We start from the raw sequence: 21,345 nt of genomic DNA, 5'->3' as shown, positions 1-21,345 counted from the left end.
ACACGGCCTACCTAGGCAAAAGTTGTTAAACATGTCTATCCTAAACAAAGGAATGTGCGTTTACTTCAATTTACCTGAAAGTAGTAAACAGGGTCCACAAGACAGCAGGAGGAGAATATAGCAGGAGGCAAAACAAATTTGCATTTCAGCAAGCACAGGCAAAGAGACAGAGATGGAGCCTCCTTCACCAGCAGACTCCATGTCACCTTCTTTACTGTTTGAGCCTTGAATAAACTACTTTGAAGGGTAACCCTCAGAAGAAAGTATTTCAGAGGCTCACTGGACTATAAAAGAAAGGAGGAAGAGAACCCCATGTTCTCTCTTTCACCTAAGACGACAAAGGGACCAGCATCTTTAGACCTCTGGGAAAAATCCTGACCAAGGAAAGGATAAGTCACCATCTTGCTGGAAGACTGTGGGTGAGAAAGGCCAACTTAAAGAAAGCTTGAACCCAAACTTGCTAGATTAAGTTTGACTTGTGGATGCATGTTTTCACTTTCATTTGCTTGTAACCATTTCTAACTTTTATCTCATAGTAGAATTCACTTAAAATCCTATCTTCTTTTGTTAATAAACTTGTTTTACCTTTAATCTAAACCAATCCAGTGCTGTGTTTAAACCGAACTTTTGGGTAACCTGTTGTCTGAACAGTAACCAGTACACTGAAATGTTTACTTCTATACATTAAAGTCATTCTATACTCAGTTGTACATACATTTGCCATGCATTTACTGATTAATACATTAGACACTTCCATCTCAAATGAATCATACCTAAAGCAGAAGTTGATAAACACAGTGTAACCTCTGCAAACTTCATTTCTCGTGGTCTGATTATCTCTGAGGCAGGGAAAAAAAAAAAAAAAAAAAAAAGAGTATAACTGCCCCCAACACTCCATTGCAGAGGTGGTTGCCTACTCATTGATGATGGGGTGCTGCCTGACGCTAGAATAGTGGAATTTTTATTATCATGGAACAGGAGAAAGCGATACACCAAGAATCAGTAAATTGTCCCAGTGCTGAGGAGATGTGGACGATGGCATTAGTGTTTCACCTTAAACCTGTATTCATGTCTAGACTCCATTAAGGGTCTCATCCTGGACATGAGTTATGGGTGCTAAGCACCCCTGGGGATCCAGATCCTATGTTACAAAGGAACTGAGCTAGGAGATAAGTGGCCAACATACCACACCACAAAACCAATTTGGCACGATAGACCACTTCTGTTCAATACAAGGACTGACCTCTGGTACTGCAGCAGTATAAGGACAAATCACACTGTGCCTATCAACAATATACCTGAGTCTACAGGACCCTAAAATTCAACTCCAAATTAGTATAAAATCAGCAGAGCTGTAGGAAAGCTAAACAGGAAAGCGGGCGTGCAGTTTGAGAAGAGAATAGAAGATGAAGACTAAAGAGTAATAGGTATTTTGAAAATAATCTTTACCCTACCAGTGCCAGGACCAATTCCTATTGACTCTCAACAGGAGTTGGCTACCTAACTCCCTCAGGCACCATGGCAATCTCACCCCTATAGATTACTCTTGATGGCATCAGAGTCCAGCAAGTGTTGCCGAAAGAAGACCTGTATCCTGTGCCATGCGTCCTCCTGTGCCCGGGCGTGCTCTCTCCACTGCCCTCCCCACAGCATGCATGCCCCAAGCAGCTTATGAATTGAGGCCTGACACAAAGGCAAATACGGTGGCTCCAGGAGGTGCCCTGCCCCAGGATAACAGTAAAACTCCACATCTCGCCCACACTGTCTAAGGCGGTGAACAACTTCTCGGCAGTAGAGCTCACTTTTCCAGTTTCTGTCATCCTGCGCCGACAAAAAGAGGAGCTTGGCAGGGGATTTCTCTACTGGGATGCGGCAGGCCCAAGTGTCTGGGTCCCTAGGATCGTCCAGGACTTCTGAATAATCCATCATTCCAAATTCACCGACAGTCTTCATCCTCCCAAAGTCACACGGATGGGGAGGAATAGTGAAACCATTAACACGCAGGGGGATAAAGGAATTAACACCACATCCAGAAATGCTGACAGCTGCTTGGATGCCTCGCAGAAATGTGGCCAGAGAAAGGGCTAGATCTGCCCCTTTAGATAAGCCCAAAACTCCGATCCCGGTACCTTTCACCTGCAAAACAATTATGGAACAAGCATCATATGCCATCTTTCCCCTAAACGACTGTAACCATCTCTGTCAGCCTTCTCATTTTTCCCTGTGCCAGACCGACCAATCCACTAAAGTTTACCACCTCTTCCTTTCCCTCTGCTCTCACCACATCACTCCCTCAATCTTGTCACTGGCTTCCACTATCCTGACTTCAAACTCCTCAGTCCCTCTGTTTCTGCTCCCATGTCTTCTTATTACATCTCCAACACTGTGTACACACACACACACACACACACACACATATCCTCTCCCTGGACTAAGCCCTTCTCCTCCCACCACTGTTGGCTTCAATCTTGCTGCTGCTTCATTATGCATGGTCTCCAAGAACCCTCATCTCCATCTTAAAAACCTCTGGAAACCCACTTCTTCCATGAATCCTTCCTGGGCTGATCTTTCCATTGATTTCTCAGACCCTCCGGAGGTTGCTGGCCTGTCCTGCAGCCTAGGAAGGACTAACACCATGCCCAGAGTCTATTCAGACCCTCTTTCTAGGGCACCATTTGTTGGTTGCACCAACTATATTTAGTAAATCCCAAAATAAAACAGTTCAACGTAAACCCAACAGCTACCTTTCCCCGTCCCAGGGCCTTCCTTGCCAGAGTCTCCCTACTCCTGGCAACCCCTCCCCAGTCCTCCTATAGACCCTCTGCCTGGGAATCCCCCTGTCCCAGTAGTCAACCTGCTTCCCATGCTCCCCTCCTCAACTGAACTCTTCAAGCCTTTAAAAGAATCAGGTTCTCATCAGGCCCTCCCGTGACCCCTTCCCAACTGAGTCAGATAATCCCTTCTACTAGGCCCATACACCTCTTCTTAAAGGAGTTCGGCCTAAGAACAGGACTGCCTGGCTCCAGACCCCTGGCCTTTCAACAGGCAACCCACATTATAACACCATCTCTTATAACCACTGCTGTCTTGTGTTTTGTTTTGCTGTGTAAGGACTCGATTATGCAAGGTGCTGAGCATCCTGAACTCCCATTGAAGTCAATACCTCTAAAGTACAAATTCTTCAGCATAGGACTCGTCTCATGCTGTGTCTTGTAAAGTGCCCTGAATGCTTACAAAGCTGTATAATATTTACTACCAACCAAATGGGATGGTGCAGATGAATCCTTTGGTCATTTCACTGTATCTGACTGCTAGGAAATGACCAAAGCTGCAAAACATGGTAACATTTATTTTAAAGCTTAACTGGTATTTTATTTCTCTTTACATTTTTCTAGTGTGATGATACATTGCTGTTTATGCCATCCCCATCAATCATTGCTGTTTAAGTTTGGCCTCTGTGTGTTTTGTAGCTTGGCACTCTCTGACACTAAAGCTTTAAGAACCAATCTTATAAATCTCTATTATTGGCTTCTAAAACTTTATTCGGGGCCAAAATTGTATAAGATTCCAACCTGAAAGGTATTTTAGCACAGCAAGTGAACGGATTTTTTTTCCATTCCAGTATCTTTTAAGCTTCAATAATAGACAAAGAATTAGAACATGTCCCGTCTTAAGCAGTTTAGCATTCCTGTAACTCCCAGCTGTTTTCTCTAATGTGTAACTTTATATAACAATTGCTGCTTTGCATAGCACCATGATAGTGACTTTCTGCCATGGATCACAAAATGCTGTGCAAATCATTCATTAAGCTTCCCAGCTCCCTGTGAAGTAGTCATTCTTGTTCCACCTGGGGGAAATGAGAGCCAGAGATGTGACACACACACCAAATTAGTATCAAACCTGGGATTAGAACTCATGCATTCCTGGCTCTTCATACTGTGCTCAGTCTTTCTGACTCCACGGTCTCCTTCCACCTCTCTCAGAAACTTAAGTGTATTTATTGGCATATACATCTCAATTTAGGAAAGTGTGATATAGCCTCCAGTTGAAAGGCACTCTAATTTGTCTCATACCTGCTGTTGCTTCTGCAAAAACTCCACAGCCTCCCTAAAATAGTCCAGTTCGAGGATGTCTGGGAGAGCTGGGATATCTTCAAAGGCTAAATAAGCGAGAGCTAGTGTAACAAAGCCCCTGCTAGCCAAAAGACTTGCTCTGTACTCAACAAGACCTCCTCCGGTTCCATACAAGTCGATAAGTCCTGGGAATGGACCAGATCCTGAAAGGAAGGAGAGCTCATTCACTGTGGAGGAATCTTACAGATGTCTAGTAATATTTCCACAGCACGAAGTCATACAGTAAGTCTTGACAGAAAATCACTCAGGCTTTTTTTTTTTTTTAAACTAGATTCACACACACACACACACACACACACACACACACACACACTCTCTCTCTCTCTCAGGGCTTGTCTAGATGGGGAAACAGACTGGCATAGCCACAGTGTAATAACTAGTGCCAGCATAACTCCACAGTGTGGACACTCTTTTCGAATAAAAATTACTTTGCAGACTAATTTACTTCACTTTGGAAGCTATTAGTTATATACTGTTGGAGTTATGCCGATCAATTTTAGGTAGACAAGACCTAAAACAATCTTGGGGCCTTCGCTCCCACCACAAGAGACAAGTGACTTCTAGCGGTGAAGTCAGTGGGAGATATTAATATTCTGTAGCAAGATACCAAGGACTTCTAGAGTAAACGATAAGAAATAAAAAGCCCACCTCCTCTTTTGTCTGGTTCTCCTACAATATGTACTTTATGTCCTTCACTAAGAAGGATAAAAATGACTTACCTGTGATTGTTGTTCTCAGAAGATGTGTTTATGTAATAATGAAGAGATTCTCTTTCCTGGATTCCATATTCCTTGCGTGTCACTAATGAGAATTCCCTTAGTTTAGAATTTGATCTAGGCATTTGTAACATGCTTGTCTAACATACATCAGCACCTTGGTTAGGATGCCTATCCTAAAGCCTTGTCCATATTAAAGACTTACATTATTTGTACTTCAGTTGGTTGTACTGAACTGACCGAAGCACAAACTATGCATTTACACTAGCCATGCAGAATTGGGCACATTTGGCCCTGGATAGACACTAACCAACTCTACTCTCTTCTGGGTGGCTATCCCACAGTTTCTGGGACCCTTTCCTATGGTTCTATGATCTGATCAATCAATCACTGTCATGCCCAACTGCTTTCACTAGGAAACTTAAAAAAAGAAAAAAAAAAGTGGAAACATTTCTAACAAGGCTTTGATATTATAAAAACTTGTTTCTACAAAATTAAAAATTTTGGTCAACTTTGAGTGCTCTTTAAGCACAGCTCCAGGCAAATAACCACTAAAAATTAGCAACAGCTTTCCTTAGCATCCCAGTCTCATCAGTATCTCTCTACACAGCCTTGAAACAGGTCTTTAATCCTCAAATCTTGCCACTTTTGTTTGTCCCCACGATTCCATCTCTCCATCAGTACTCCCATGCTCCTAGGCGGCCTTATAGGTCTGCAGGACATGGACATCCTGTGTCCTTAACTATTCCTCCCCATTTCCATCTGTATTCCAAGACCCTCATACAGCAGAGGTTTATCCTCCTTATTCCCTCTTCTAGCACATCTCACCCCAGTCTGCGAATCCCCATTATCAGTCTTCCTTAATCCCACAACTACTGACCTCGTATTTCCAGTTCCAGTCCCATGAAACACCAAACACCTAGCACCTTACATTTCTGGTTCCCCTCGTATTGATTCCAGATCCTCATTCTGATCTCTCAAACTTCAACCAGCTGGCAGCCCTTAAACACCCCCAGCCTCCTTCAAGTCTATTTCACCTCCCTTACGCCTCTCCCGACTTCTGTCGAATCTATGCTCCAGACCTTCCCTCAAGTCCCAGTTCTCCCAGAATTCTAAATTCCTCTCTTCTTGGGAACCACAACCTTGCTTTCTTTTTCCTGCCTTGCCCATCCCACCCCTTTCTCTTTGCATGCCACTCTCAACATTTCTACTGTCCCTTCAAAAAGCTTTCCTAGGTATTTCAAAGGAGTTAAAAGATTTTCCACTGATGGCAGGTTAGGATTCCTGTGGGGAAGGTGAGCCATAGTCAATTAGGCTCTCCCACCTATTTCTGCCAGCCCACCTTATCACCACAGTATATATGTGTCACATACATTGATGAATTTATCCTTTTTATTCCCCATTTTACAGAGAGAGAATTTATGCACAAAAGATTAAAGTAACTTGCCTAAGGTTATTAGGAAAGAGACTGTGGCAGAGCCTGGAATTGAATTCACGTCACCTGAGTCCCAGTGCAATGCCTTCACCACAGGACCATCTTTTCTTATTCTATGATTTGTATTACAGTAGCACCTAAGCCCCAGTCAAAACTCAGGAACCCATTGTGTTAGGACTGCACAGAGGAGTTTAAAAATCACAACTGTCCCTGCCCCAGAGCCCTCACTCCACACCCAACCCTGCCTCCATCTGCTCTCTCTTCTCTGAATGGAGCAGCAACCTGAAGAAAATAGCTGGCATGTCATAGGTTACTCTCACTCCCCTCAGTGAGCATCAGCCAGCACTGCCTCTGCAATAAACACTTATGCTCCTCATACAAAAACTGGATCCACTCCTTTTTGAGGGGCAGAGGAGAAACATGTAGCCCAGGTGACCAGCTAACTGAAACCTTGCTCTGGGTCCCATAAGTCTATCCAAGGACTATAGTGCACATTACGTGATCTAATAAACAGCTGAAAAACTAATAGGAAATTAAAACTCACCAGGAGGCAGGAAGAGAGTTGCCTTAAGCCGACCTTCTCTGACCGGAATCCTTTTCACCCCCTCTCCCAAAAATTTCCGCTCATTAATGCATTTGTCCAGGAGCTGGCTGGTGATATCGTGGCCCTCAAACACTTCCACGTGTACATAGAAAGGGGTGAGGACATTCTTCTTTGCCAAGCGTTTGAAGGGTGTCTCAGATTCCAGTGACCACAGCAGTCCCATGGGTTCTACCCCAGAGTAGCTGCCAGCCAGGGCTGAGGAGCATGTCAGGTCCAGCTCTCCATTGCTCTCAGCCCTGTAGTAGGCAAAGGATTGGAAAAGTTCCCCATTCTCATCAGTCAGGGATGCCCTCAGAGTGACCTCCTGCAGCGGTAAGAGACCCTCCACTTTAATCTGAATGGGATCATCAAACAAACACTTGGGAGAAGGCAAGACCTTTATACTCACTGCCATTGAGTGTTGGAGGAGGAATTCAGCTTAATGCAAAATACCAGCTGTGTGACACAGGAATTGTCAGAAGCTTTGGCTCTTCTTGAGACTTGCAATCCCTGCGAATGCCAGAGTCCAAAAGGAACTACAGTCTCGGAAGCCCTGTTGCAAAGGTTTCTGGGAGATGTAGTTCACAATATCAGGAAAGGACAGCACAACTCCAAACAGGGAAGTTTTTGTTTGAAGAGACTGTACTGAAACACTACCAATTCATTCATTCCAGGACTAGTGATTTAATATTTGATAGATATATAGTTATTTCACACACACACACACACACACACACACACACAAGTCCTGGAATGAATAAAAAGTCCTTGGGACCTGACAGAGTTTCATATATATGGGGCCAAACTATGAAAACAGTTCCAAACCCCATCTTCTCTCCAGACTTTGGGGAAATTTACAGCTGAACATAGAATTAATTTGGAAATTCCTGGCTTGGGCTCTATTAAGGCACGCTAAATCCAAATAAGCCTGAATACCCCAGACACAAAGATTCTAATCCAATTATGAATCTGAATTCTGTCTTGAGTCCATCTCTAGTTTTCAGTAACTGTTGAACAGGAGTTAGATTTGAAAAATAGGTTTAGACTAAAAATTCATGTGTTTCTTTGGAAAGGATTTTTCTTGCAATAACCAGTACTGTCTAAAGTTTCTATGCATTTTCCTGACTAATAATATATGAATACAAGTTTCTCCCACTAAGCCCTGATTGAGTAATGCGTGTATGTACCTCTGAAGATTTGTAATAAATAAAATTTGGCATTTTGTATATTAACAATGCTGCTGAACATATCTATTGTGATATCTATGTATGCAACAGCATTGTCATGGGGCCCAATCCTGCAGTTCTATACTCAGATGAGTAGTTTCACTGAGTTCAATGAAAATATTCATGTAAGGGGTGCTGAATCAGGCCCATGGTTCACACAACTCCCTGACCATGTGTTTCATACATTTTAAGGACAGAGGCACAATTATCTAGTAACCTTCATAACACAAGCCATAGAATTGCAGAATTTCATTAGAAAAGTCACAGATTATGGTAAATGGGCTTTAGCAAGTAGAATTTTCTGTTGATGGGAACAGATGGGATTTGCTTCTCAGTTATTATGAATCCAGAAAAGCAACTCTTAAAGCCCCACACAACCATTGGCAATCTGCACAATGAAATGTAGACATGTTTTTACATGAAAAATAATCAAAATTAGATCATGATTTCCTGATCACTCCCCTTCCCCATATCATTTGAGTGTTCCCATAGCTAGTATCTAAATAAGCTTACAAACACTGATATTTTATGGCACAATTTGTATTCTGAATTCTCAGAGTATTACACACAGCCACTGAACACAGTGAATTAAAACTCAGAAAGTATTGTTGTCTCATAAGGAATGGGAGTCATGGGTTGATGATTACATTGTTACTGCAGAGCTGGTTTTGCCTCATTATTTTGCCAGTTATCAGACAGATCTGTGGGCTACAGCTTTGCATGTTCTCTAAAGCAGTGGTTTTCAAACTTTTTTTTTGGTGACCCAGTTGAAGAAAATTGTTGATTCCCGCAACCCAATGGAGCTGGGGGTGAGGGGTTAAGGTGTGGGAGGGAGCTCTGGTCTGGGGGTGAAGGCTCTGGGGTGGAGCCAGGCATGAGGGGTTTGGAGTGCAGGAGGGGGCTCCAGGTTTGAGTGAGGCTCAGGGCTGGGAACTGGGGCACGGGCTTACCTCCAGCGAGTCCCAGTGAGTGGTGCAGCTGGGAAGCAGAGACAGGCTTCCCACCTGTCCTGGCACCGCAGACTGCGCTGCACGCTGGAAGTGGCCAGCAGCAGGTCCAGCTCCTAGGTGGAGGTACACAATCGGCTCCACGTGGCTCTTGCCCGCAGGCACCACCGCTGCCTCCCCCCACAAGTTCCCATTAGCTGATTACCAGCCAATGGGAGTGCGGAGCCGGTGCTCGGGCAGCACATGGAGTACCCATGCCCCCCTCCCTGCCTAGGAGCCGGACCTGCTGCTGGCCACTTCTGGGGCACAGTGCGGTGTTGGGACAGGTAGGGACTAGCCTGCCTTAGCCGGGCAGCACCTCCAATGGGTCTTAACAGCCCGGTCAGCGGTGCTGACCAGAGCCGCTGCGACCACTGACTTACATTCCGTGACCCAGTACTGGGTTGCGACCCACAGTTTGAAAACCACTGCTCTAAAGAGTCTAGCAAATGGAAAGGAACACACATGGTTTACATTTTTGAGGTTTCCAAAACCTGCAGTGGCTCCACTAAAATTCTGCCTTCCTTGAGGCATCTGAGGCTAAGCATGAAGGCTTTGAAATATTGTCAACAAGCTCTCTCCTGTCAAGCCAAAAAAAGATAGCCATTTGGCCTGGAATTTCACTGAACGACTGCATGATACCATCTCCAAAGGCAAGCAAGACAAATATCCTCTGACAGACATTTGTTGAGGATAATTTAATGTTTAGTAGTTCTGACTCAAGCATATTTGTACTCCAGGCAGACGCATATAACTCAGTCACATCAGAAAGGTTTATGACTGAGTCCCCAGTCTCAGCTACACCAGTGTCACAGCTTTTGTGAGAGAATCTAGAAGTTGATAGTAGCTGTACTTCAGGTCATATTCCATGTCATACCAATAATTCACTGAGGAGACAAGAGATAGGAAAATTGTTATAGTCTGGTGTTAGAAATGCCTTATGGCCATATTCATATGCTGCTTTAGAAGGTAATGCAGGCACTCATTTTTCAAAACTGGATGAACTTTAAAAGAATTCCAGCTCTGACTAGAGCCACGCATAATGCAGGCAGGCAGTGAGTCAGCATCTGTTACATAGCTCTCCCAATGCACCTCAATCCTAACTCATATTAACCCCCAAAATGCCAGTCCTGGGACTTTCCTGAGCAGACTTGCAAAACATTTAGAAACAGAAAATGTGTGCTGTGATCTAGGCCAAGAATACAAATTCATTTTAATTTATGACCTACTCTAGATTTGAACCTCTCTCTCCCCCCAAAATTAAATTTTGCCTCTTAATTAAAATGAAAATTAATGGATCTTTTTACCATGCTATGGCAAGTACTAAAATGCCTCCAATATCTGCAAGCAGTGTTGTATCTTTGCTTTCATAACTGGGTTGATGTTATTCAACACTCATCTGTTACATATTTTTTCTCTGCATGGAAGGAGTTGCTCTGGCTATGGGAGAACAAATACAGTAAAGCCCTTCCTTGCATCCTGCAATACAGACAGTAATGGTATAGGCGTATAAGAGGAGAAAGGTTTGCAAGTCTGGAGCTCTCCAAGGGGGGGGTGGGAGGGGGGCGGGAGGGAGAGACACATGATATCTTATGAGCAGAGGAAGGGATTTTTGTTAAAGGCAGAGACAACAAGTAACTTGTATATTTGTTTGGTTTTCTTTTATGCATTGAAGACTCATTTTTACTGGTCTGATAATAACAGACACTTAAAACCCAAACTTCCTTGTGCAGTTTCTTTGCCTATGGTGTGGAGTCAGTCAATTTGCAGCCACCAATCAAATAACCTGCTTAGCTCTCTCTAACAAAACAAACTACTACAGGGGTGACTGTGTTGTGGCTCTCTCTGCAGCCTCAAAGACTAGTGGATTTTTCCTACCTTCTTCATCCATTTCACTACATTCTTTAGCAATTCTATACAAGATATGGTCAGAACAGTATTTGCAAGGAGGTAACACTATAGTCACATGCCAAGATAGCTAACTCTACCAGGGATGAAGAAGAAAAGACTATGTGAAAGTGCCCTTGTACCCAACCATGTTTTGCTGGAGAAAATGGATTATGCCATCATGGACTGAAAATATGTTTTTTCCTAACAGCTCTTCTTACCTGCTATACAACCATGTGACTGCTGAACATGATGAAACCAGAGGGAAGGGAGGTACAACATCTCACCAGCTTTCACTGTGCACCGCAAAGGCCTTGCCTGGGCATACTCTGGGTATTGTTCAAGATCTGGATTTAAAGGATCCAGCGGAATCCATGGCACCTGCAAGGAGAAGAGTATGTTGTACATGTGGCATTTAACAAGATATAAAATGTTAGGGTCCCCCTGCAAAAGGAGTTAATAAACAAAAACATTCATTTATTGAGCTTGTAAATAAAATGTACTAGAAAATATACAGTTGTAAATCCTGTAAAATCCACTTTACCATATTACAAGAATGCTCCTTTCTATAAGACATGGTGATGGAGCCTTACATTTACCAAGTACTAACTGCAGACTCTGTGGACACTGTTTTGGGCATAGGAAAAGGGATCTGATTGTTTGTGACAGAGGTTACATGGCAGGGAATGGACCTGGGATAGAAAATGGCCAGGGGGAAAATGGCATACTTGAAGGATTGCTGAATGAAGACAGACATAGTTAGCCTATTGGTAGGAAGTATGAAGGCCAACAAAAGCAGAAGATAAGTTGAGCTTGGGTAACCTACAATTGTTTGGGTGATACACATATGCCAAAATCGAGGAAAGAAGTGGGACCACTAAACACTGAGGATGGGGTGGAGATTAAAGATAATCTAGGCATGGCCCAACTCTTAATTGAATACTGTGCCTCAGATTGTATAAGGGAAACGAGGAGCTTAGGGGTAGTGCCAGAGTAGCTAATGGAAACAAGGATATGGAAGTAGAAATTACCACATCTGTGGTGGAAGTTAAACTCAATCAGCTTAATGGGACCAAATCAGGGGGCTCAGATAACCTCCATTCAAGAATATTAAAGGAACTGACATATGAAATTGTAGGCCCAATGACAAGTATTTTTAATGAATATGTAAGCTCGGGCCTAGTATCCTATGACTGGAGAATAGGTAATATATCACTTATTTTTAAGAAAGTTTCCCCGATCAGTCTTTTCCCCTACAGGCCTTTTAGTTGGACCTGAGTTGAATGCAAGGTCTTGGAACAAATTTTGAAAGATAGTAGTAAAGGACACAGAGGTAAACAGTAATTGGGATAAAATACATCATGGTTTTACAAAAGGTAGATCGTGCCAGACCAACCTGATCTCTTTCTTTGAGAAAATAACTGATTTTCTCGCCAAAGGAGATGCAGATCTAATCTTTGTGGATTTCAGTAAGACATTTGATACAGTTCTACATGGGAAATTATTAGTTAAAGTATTAGAAAATGGGGATTAATAGGAGAACTGAAAGGTGGATAAGGAATTGGTTAAAGGGGAGACAACAATGGGCCATACTGAAAGGTGAACTGGTCCAGCTGGAGGGAGATTACTAGTGGAGTTCCCCAGGGATCAGTCTTCGGACCAATCTTATTTAACATTTTTATTAATGACTTTGGCACAAAAAGTATGCGTGCCCGAATAAAATTTGCAGATGACACAAAGTTGGGAGGTATTGCCAATATGGAGGAGGACCAGAATATCATACAAGAAAATCTGGAGGACCTTCAAAATGGGAATAATAGAAATGGGATGAAATTTAATAATGCAAAATGAAAGATCATGTGCTGAGAGCCTACCATCACAAATTTTTTGCTATAAGCTTGGGATGTATCAGTTGGAAATGACAGAGGAGAAAGAACTAGGTGTATTGGTGGATCACAGGATGATTGTGAACCACCAGTGCGATGTAATTGTGAAAAAAGGCTAATGCAATCATAGGATGCATCAAGCGAGGTATTTCCAGTAGAGACAGGAAGCGTTACTGCTATTATACAAGGCACTGGTGAGACCTCATCTAGAATTGTGTGTGCAATGTGGGTCTCCCATGTTTAGGGAAGATGATTTCAAACTGAAACAGGTACAGAGAAGGGCTACTAGGATGATCAGAGACATGGAAAGCCTATCTTATGAGAGGAGACTCAAGGAGCTTGGCTTGTTTAGCCTAACCAAATAAAGGCGGAGGGGAGATTGATTGCTCTCTACATCACAAGGATAACTCCTCTGCCTCCCCGGTATTTAAGTGCCAGTGTTGACACAAGAACAAATGATATAAACTGGTCATCAACAAGTTTAGGCTTGAAATTAAATGAAGGTTTCTAACCATCAGAGGAGTGAAGTTCTGGAACAGCCTTACAAAGGGAACAGTAAGAGACAAAAATAAACTTAACTAGCTTCAAGACTGAGCTTAATAAATGTATGGAGGGGATGGTATGATGAGATGGGCCACATGCCATTGTAGGCAATCTGCAACTGCTATTAGGAAAAATCCCCAATGGCTGGAAACGGGGCACTAGATGGAGAGGGCTCTGAGTTACTACAGAGAATTCTTCCCAGGGGACTGGTTGGTGGGTCTTGCTGACATACTCAAATGACTGCCATATTTGGGGTCGGGAAGGAATTTCCCCCCCAGCTCAGATTGGCAAAGACCCTGGAGGGTTTTCGCCTTCTTCTGCAGATTGGGACATCACAGGTCACTTGGTGATTTAAACAAGAGTAAATAGTGGATTCTCTGTAATTTGAAGTCTTTGAATCATCATTTGACGACTTTACTAACTCAGCCAGAGGTTATGGTTCTATTACAGGATGGGGTTGGTGAAGTTCTGTGGCCTGTGATGTGTAGGAGGTCAGACTACATGATCACAATAGTGCCTTTTGGCCTTAAAAATTTATGATTTTAGAATAACTGCATAATTTTATAACTGCAATCTTTATCCCTTCTTATCTTCCTTTTCGTCATGTCTAAAATTGAATTGTAAGTTTTCTGTACTTATTAGCCTGCATTATCATGATATCTAAACACCTCCTAATCTTTAACATATTTTCCCTCAACATGTCTGTGTATTACTGAAGTATTACTATTCTCATTTTACAGCTGAAGAACTGAGATGCAAAGAGGCTGAGTGACTTGCCCAAGGCCACACAGAATGTCTATGATAGAACAGGAAACTGACCCAAGCCCCCCCCAATCCCAGGCTAACACCCTAAGCACTGGGCCACACTTCTCTTTGGGATAGGGACCTAGTATTTGTATATGTTTTGTATGGTGCCTCCTTTCGATCATTCTGACCAAATAATAATTACTACTATGAAGAAAACATGTTTTGTTTATAAAGATAACTACTATGTTTTATGGCACCAGAAGATATTTTTCTAGGATGAAATTCACCCCTCTGCAGAGAGCCAACACAAGGTATGCACAGCAGAGAAATTCCCCCCGATGAGCTAAATTCCTTTATCTGGTATTATGTAAAAAGACTTGTAATGGATCTGTTTGTGTTCAGCGCACAGAAGACATTATTTTGAAAGGCTATTCCTTTAACAGCTACTGATTTCAATGGTTCCCAGTATGCAGTTAAAGAGTCATCTTAGAAACAGGACATACTCAAATAATAACCACAAAAACTTGCAAGGGGTCACAGGGTATGGTGTAATACCTGAAACTACTTTTGTCAATTAAAAAAAAATTAGTCAAGTTGATGGTGTTCTTTTAATACAAAGATGTCCTAAGTACCTTGTCTGCAGCCTTCTCATCCACAACCTGAAACGAACCATCTTCTGATATGCAATATGTTGCAGGAAGGTAGAGTTCTGAAAGTGTAGAGCACGGAAAGGGTTAAATGGCATTAATCTTAATAATAAATACAGAGTCTTAGGATAGGTCTACACTTACCTCCGGGTTCGGCAGTAAGCAATCGATCTTCTGGGATCGATTTATCGCGTCTTGTCTAGACGCGATAAATTGATCCCGGATTGATCCCAGAAGTGCTCGCCGTCCACGCCGGTACTCCAGCTCGGCGAGAGGAGTACGCGGCATCGACGGGGGAGCCTGCCTGCCGCGTCTGGACCCGCGGTAAGTTCGAACTAAGGTACTTCGAATTCAGCTACGTTATTAACGAAGCTGAATTTGCGTACCTTAGTTCGAAGTGGGGGGTTAGTGTGGACCAGGCCTTAGTGACATAGTACATGACACTTTCACAGATGGACGCAAATATTAAGACAAACCATCAAACAACCACCATTTCCAGTTTTCTTTCCTCTGCTTCCTTCTTCCCTTTGTTCATTCTGTGACCACAAGTCCTCCAATTTCTGTCCTCCCTATTACCAGCTCTGCACTCCATCACAACGTTCACCAATGCCTACCTTTTCTTGGGCTCTGTCCTCTCTTCCTTCAAATGAATTAATTTTTTCCTTTTCCTCAACACACACATGCTACCTACTCTTGAGCCTACTTTGTTCCAATTACCATCCCATTTTCAAGTCACAATTTCTCCCCTATCTTACCCAGCACTCTATTATCTGTCCTTTCTGCTTTGGTCATTCTACCAAGAGAGCTCTCATTTAAGTTCTTAATGACTTGTGGCTAACCTTTCACTTCTAATTTTATCTTATTTGGCTTATCAGCCATTTTAGAAAACCTGGGCTGCTCTTCTTTCATTGCTTCTACACATGTGGTTTTCTAACTCTGCACTCCAATGGTTCTTTTGCTGATCTTTAGATATCATGATCTGCCTTGCAACACAGATTAAGAAACTTCAGCAAAGTCTTAGCTCCAACAGGTTTTATAAAAGTGCAAGTTTCAAATAATACCAGAGCAATATTAGAAAAATGATAATATATAAAAATAACACACACGAACTGATCTTAGTCTTACATTAGGGTTATAAATCTAAAAGCTCAAAAGTCAGGGAGTTAAAAAAAATTAAGGTTCTTGTGAACAGGTTCACATAGTGCATCTTGTATAGCATTTTTTGTATACCTTTAACATAAATATTAATTTTAATGTGCACTTGTAAAAGTAACAGAAATAGGAAATAAAAGCTATAGGTATTGTGGTCAAGCTAATGTTACTATAAGAACCTTATTTTGTTCTTTGTTAGATTTCAGCATTTACATTTGTAACTTTAATGAAATATTAATGTACACATTTGTATTTAATTTCCCTGCTTTTTTCCAGAAAGAAAGAGAATCAGCAGGAGGAATCAAGAACTACAGGGCATGAGGATCCTGCAAGCGTCACTGCAGATGAGATATTTTAATCATTCTAAAGCTGGAGAAATTCCAGCCAGTCCGACACTTAAGAGCATAGAGCCAGGTGCTAGATTCTCAGCTGGTATAAATCAGAGCAACTACACTGAAGTCAATAATTTATACCAGCAGAGGATCCAGCCCCAGGAATAGAAATCTATTACCAAATATTTACTGTGCAGAATAGTAGATATCTCTATTCTCATTGCAAAATGTAACACTGAAAAAATTATCAGAACATTATTCCTGTCTCTACCTTTAATTATTTTAGTCACTTCTCTCTATACATATACACACACAAACACTCTAAAGCATGTACCGTAGGGGATGAAGGGGCGGTCACTTGGTGGATGCAGCAGAAAATGTTTCTCGCCAGAAATCACACAGTACAAGTTCTCGTAGTGATCTTTATGTACTAGGATTGAGAAAGAAGAAAAGCACCACATCACAAACTCTGGATCACAAACTGTAGCAAACTGAAAGTGACAACTCTTATTGGCAGTGGTAGGCTGCTTCTTCCTCTTGGGCCAGAGGAGAAAGAAGTAATAATGAAATAATATTTCATAAGTATGCAGCCCTTTTTATCCAAAAGGATTCCAAATCACTTCACCAGCAACATACAGAGAGCACCACAGAAAAACAGTCACTTCTGGGGTGGAACCTGGCAAGCAACCTGCACAGAAACACATTGATCAAGTTTGAGGGCAGGCAGGAATTTTGGCTAGTGCCTCCTCTTATGAACATGTCCTGAGATCTTCAATGTCCAAGGAGAGCAGACATTACCTCAGTTTTTAAAGTCTCATCCAAAATACCCCCATACAGAGCAAATTGCAAGGTTCTCAATCTACCTCAGAAGAATAAAGGGTTGAGTCAACCATTCCGGGAACTGAAACTGATTCCAGAGAGTAAATGTATTTCAAACTCGATGACGACACCACTAAACCATCCATTTCTGCTCCGCTCTAAACTCAAAATCTCACAGAAAAAAGAGATGGCTAGGACAAAAACAGAGAAAAACAGGAGGCGCCATACCACCTCGGACCAGTGATCTACCAAGTCCAATATCCAATGTACTGTATGGGAGTTACTAATAAACTTCAGAAGAAGAGGAAAACACCCCTAATGTTATTAATTGTGCAAATTAATTTTACTAGGGAAGGGAGAATCCTGACACTTATAGCAATTAGTCTGAACTATTAAGCACGAGACTGAAATTTTTTTGCTTTACTTTAAACCAAGGTCCAAGATTTATCGGGCAGAAATCTTCAGTATTCCACCTGAAACAATAAGCCAGATGCACATACAGATACATCAGCCAAGTGCTGGGACAAGGTGGGTAGGAAGAAAGATCATTACATATGAAGACCTATCCATTAGGAGTCCACAAAGAGACCCACCCCCTTGCCCCTCAAAACAAGTATGTCAAAATCTGAGCTGAGGGCACATACAAGACCTGACAGCATCATATGCTACGCACAGGATGTCACAGCAGCAGACTCTCCAAGCCAGAAATTCACAGCATCGGGCTTCTTTCCTGCAAGGGGAGGAAGAGGAAGTAATTTTCAACAGAAAATTTCAATATTATGTTTAAAGAGCCGCAGATGAAGATTTTTCTGCCAACTCAGTTTGTTTATATTCTCCACGCACCTCAGTAAATATGTCAGCCTTGATTGCTAATAGCTAATAATTATGAGTTCCTTCTAGACTGAAGGCTGTCGCAGTGACCCATTGTACTAACTGATGGAGCATTATTCATCCCCAAGGCTGTGCTTATGACCTTCAGTTCACAATTTCTGGAGACCTGTGTCCCCAATATATAGCTCAAATCACAAACTAGCATTTCATGTACCAAAACCCCAAAGGGGTCAGGAGAACCACATTAAAAGGAATGAATTATGCTCTAGAAGTAAAGTCAGCTGTAACGAATAATCCTTTACTACCATAAGCAAGCACCTTCAACTGCACAACAAGGGGCAGAAAGGTAATATTAAAGCAGCACTCTAGAGTACGGTCTATAATAGGCTTTAAAAAAATTCCCCTTTTGCTATCAGTTTAGCTCCACAGGTGGTAGCAACGTCATGAGCAGTAGTGTAGACAGGTCCCCAGGAAGCCACCAACATTTTTGCCACTTGTGGATGAAAATGAGGTATATTAATACAATGGCACAGTTTCACACTCTATGAACCCAGTAGGCAAGCAAGCTGTTTTGGAGTCCTCCAATCCAAAGGGCAAGGTTAGGCTATTTTACTAGCTCCCTCCTTCCTGAGTTGACAAATAAACATATAAACATCACAGAAGTTTAAAGTGCTATACAAGTATTCACTGATTGCAGGGGGTGTTTACCGAGTGCCTCACTCATCCACGGTACTTCAGGCTCCACATCACCTAAAAGTTCAGGGAACTCCTCAGTCAGGTTTGAACACTGTTTCTGCACATAGAACACACTTGGAGAGATCACTTTCTTCTCCACAATGTCCAGGAAGTTGCTGAAAAGCATGTGCCGCTCCTCTGGCATGACAAACCGGTCCTGATAAACAGCATCGGCATAACCATTTGGTGTCACTGCCACACTCACCATCTTGGAGCCTGCTACCTTCCTGCAAAATATATCTGAGGTTCAGAGCCAATCAAGGAATCTACAAACATATACTTTAGATAGATGTTTAAAATCACATTTTGCTGTGTGGATGCACCGAGAAATCCTCTCTCTTTGACATAAAAGTTTCAATCACTGAATTATTTCATGTCCACACCCAGTTGGTTTTTTTTTTAAATAATCATAATTAATGCCACCAGGGATTAATCATAATTAATGCCACCAAGCAATGCTGCCAAACCTACAGCCACAGAAAAACCACCCCAATCAGAATAGGATGAAATGCCAGCATGTTTCTGCTCATGCGCCACAGTCACAAGGTGTGCAGCATGGCCTGCTTTGTGCTGAATGAGCGCTGTAGTGAAAATCTGAGTCTGCTGGGGAACCAAGACATCACTATCTATTGCAGCCCTGACTGGGGCACTCTGCATGTTCCTCCTGTTTAACAAGCCTCCAAACACTATTTTCCTCTCTCTCTGCCCCCCTCCGCTCCCCCACAAGTTCTGGCACACAAAACCAAATCTCCCATAGCCTTTAATGGAACTAAGTACAGTACAGTAGTTGGGGGAAGAAAGTAACTTCTGAATTTTGGGCGCTGCAGCTGGGATGCCCAATAGAAGTCTTCACACAGGATCCCAGGTTCATTTGAGCCAGTCTTATCAATAATTTAAAAAAACCAAAACAACAAGAAGCTCTCTTCTGATGGTTTGTAATGTTCAGCTGAGCTACTGCCTAGCTTCAAAGCGGATTCCTACCTGAGATAAGTTAACGTCCACTTCTTCAGAGCTGGCCAGTGATCAAAGGCATTCCGAATTATACATGGCTTGTTTGGACACACCCATTCCCGATAAAATTCCAGCGGAGACAGAAGGCTATCTAGGTATGGCACTGATTCCATCAGTCCCAACTCTGCCCAGACAAAGAAAAAAATCAATCTTACGGAAGTCTTGAAAGCAGTTCAGACCACTTTAAACCATCTCTACACTGTTCTAATCAGTTTTAAAACACGTTAGAAAGTTTCCCCAGTGTAGACAGGACCATGGAGACTATACATCCCTACATGCAGTGCTCCAGCTTAGAACTGGTCACGCTGTATGCTGGAACCTGTAGTCTCCAGGTGTCAAAACCCTACATATTGATGAGGTGGTCTCCACTGTCAGACTCCTCATATGCAAAGCCACACAACAGGTTGAAACAAGTTGTGGTCAATCAGTTGCTGTGATTCATCTCCCATGTGACAATACTTCATATAGATAAAAGACCATGTGAAGCTGAAAGAAGGAAACAGCACCAATGGTATCAAAAGGGGTAGCCATGTTAGTCTGGATCTTTAAAAGCAGCAAAGAGTCCTGTGGCACCTTATAGACTAACAGACGTATGTATGCATCCGAAGAAGTGGGTATTCACCCACGAAAGCTCATGCTCCTATACGTCTGTTAGTCTATAAGATGCCACAGGACTCTTTGCTGCTTTTACAGCACCAATAGTGGGGCTCATACAACAAAGGTGCCTAGAGATAGCCTCACCTTCTGAAACATTCAGCACCTCTAATCAGGCAACTTTCATTTAGGTGCCTAAATGTAATGTAGAGACCTGCCTTTAAGGCCATTTTCCAAATTGGGTGCCCAAATATCATTACTGTCTACACAAATAAATATATAATACATGCTCTGCTGTCAAATAAATCTTTAGTTATGTTTTTTTTAATTTAGAGATTACACTAAATCAAAAGCAGAACATAGGAGAACCATCTCTAAACAATGTTTTTCAAAGTTCCCCACATGGTGCCATTGGATCTTTAGCAGGGTCCTGCAACAGATTTTTTAACAGTTAGATTTGTGCACTGCTTTGCTTCTCTACGACATATGACAAAGGCCCCAAAGGTGTTTTCCCCCCCTTTCTTTTCTGCTAAGTTTATACTTTTGGTAGCATCAGGAATGTAAAGTCTGGCCTTCCCTGATCTTGCTGCAAGACTTCGGGGGGGCTCGGAGAGGTTTATTATTGGCTCTCACACCTTCACTAACGGGTCAGGGGGTGTCCATAGAATCACAGGGCCGCAACGGTCACCAAATCCGAGTCTTTCTGCAAAGTGTTCACTGGGCACTGCGGCGAAGGGAGGGTGACGGACACACACACACACACACACCCCCCCCGCGCGCTGGGCCGCTCCCCTCCCCTACTAGCGCTCCACAGCCCGCCCCTCTCAATCCCCGGCGAGGCGAGGCACGGGCACGGGCACGCTCCTCCCCCTTTGCAGGGGGCCCCGGGATGGCGAGGCCGAGCCACCAGAGAGCTCCCAGCCCCCCTCCGGCCGGTGGCAGCCGATCAGAGCCCAGCTCGCTCGCGCTCACCCCGGGCCTCCGCCGGGAACGCCACCAGGCACCTTCGCACCGCCCGCAGCGCTGGTGCCTCCCCTTCCCCACCCGCACCGGCCATCCCTGAGCAGCCGCAGCCGCCAGCC

At 43.0% G+C, this 21,345-nt stretch overlaps 2 protein-coding genes across 3 annotated transcripts; both read right to left on the bottom strand.

The window, feature by feature from the left end:
- Positions 1 to 705: 705 nt before the first annotated feature.
- On the bottom strand, positions 706 to 9,365 carry LOC117876774 (acyl-coenzyme A thioesterase 1-like). Its single transcript, XM_034769141.1, has 3 exons — positions 6,829 to 9,365; positions 4,074 to 4,276; positions 706 to 2,136 (listed from the first exon to the last, which is right to left on the bottom strand). Exons 1-3 carry the CDS (start codon positions 7,280 to 7,282, stop codon positions 1,534 to 1,536), a joined length of 1,260 nt encoding a protein of 419 aa, XP_034625032.1. The 5' UTR covers positions 7,283 to 9,365; the 3' UTR covers positions 706 to 1,533.
- A 31-nt stretch (positions 9,366 to 9,396) lies between these two features.
- JMJD7 (jumonji domain containing 7) lies at positions 9,397 to 21,345 on the bottom strand. Of its 2 annotated transcripts, none has more exons than XM_034769143.1 (8): positions 21,236 to 21,345; positions 19,640 to 19,793; positions 18,632 to 18,885; positions 17,766 to 17,822; positions 16,608 to 16,703; positions 14,775 to 14,851; positions 11,188 to 11,347; positions 9,397 to 9,966 (listed from the first exon to the last, which is right to left on the bottom strand). In XM_034769143.1, exons 1-8 carry the CDS (start codon positions 21,318 to 21,320, stop codon positions 9,878 to 9,880), a joined length of 972 nt encoding a protein of 323 aa, XP_034625034.1. In that variant the 5' UTR covers positions 21,321 to 21,345; the 3' UTR covers positions 9,397 to 9,877. The 2 variants fall into 2 exon arrangements, with proteins under 2 accessions (XP_034625034.1, XP_034625035.1); XM_034769144.1 differs by lacking the exon at positions 21,236 to 21,345 and adding an exon at positions 20,899 to 21,014.

This window comes from Trachemys scripta, chromosome 4 (genome assembly GCF_013100865.1).
Source record: "Trachemys scripta elegans isolate TJP31775 chromosome 4, CAS_Tse_1.0, whole genome shotgun sequence".
Lineage (NCBI taxonomy): Eukaryota > Metazoa > Chordata > Testudines > Emydidae > Trachemys > Trachemys scripta.
The sequence above is the reverse complement of the archived record's forward strand: the minus strand, read 5'-3'. Positions and strand labels throughout refer to the sequence as shown.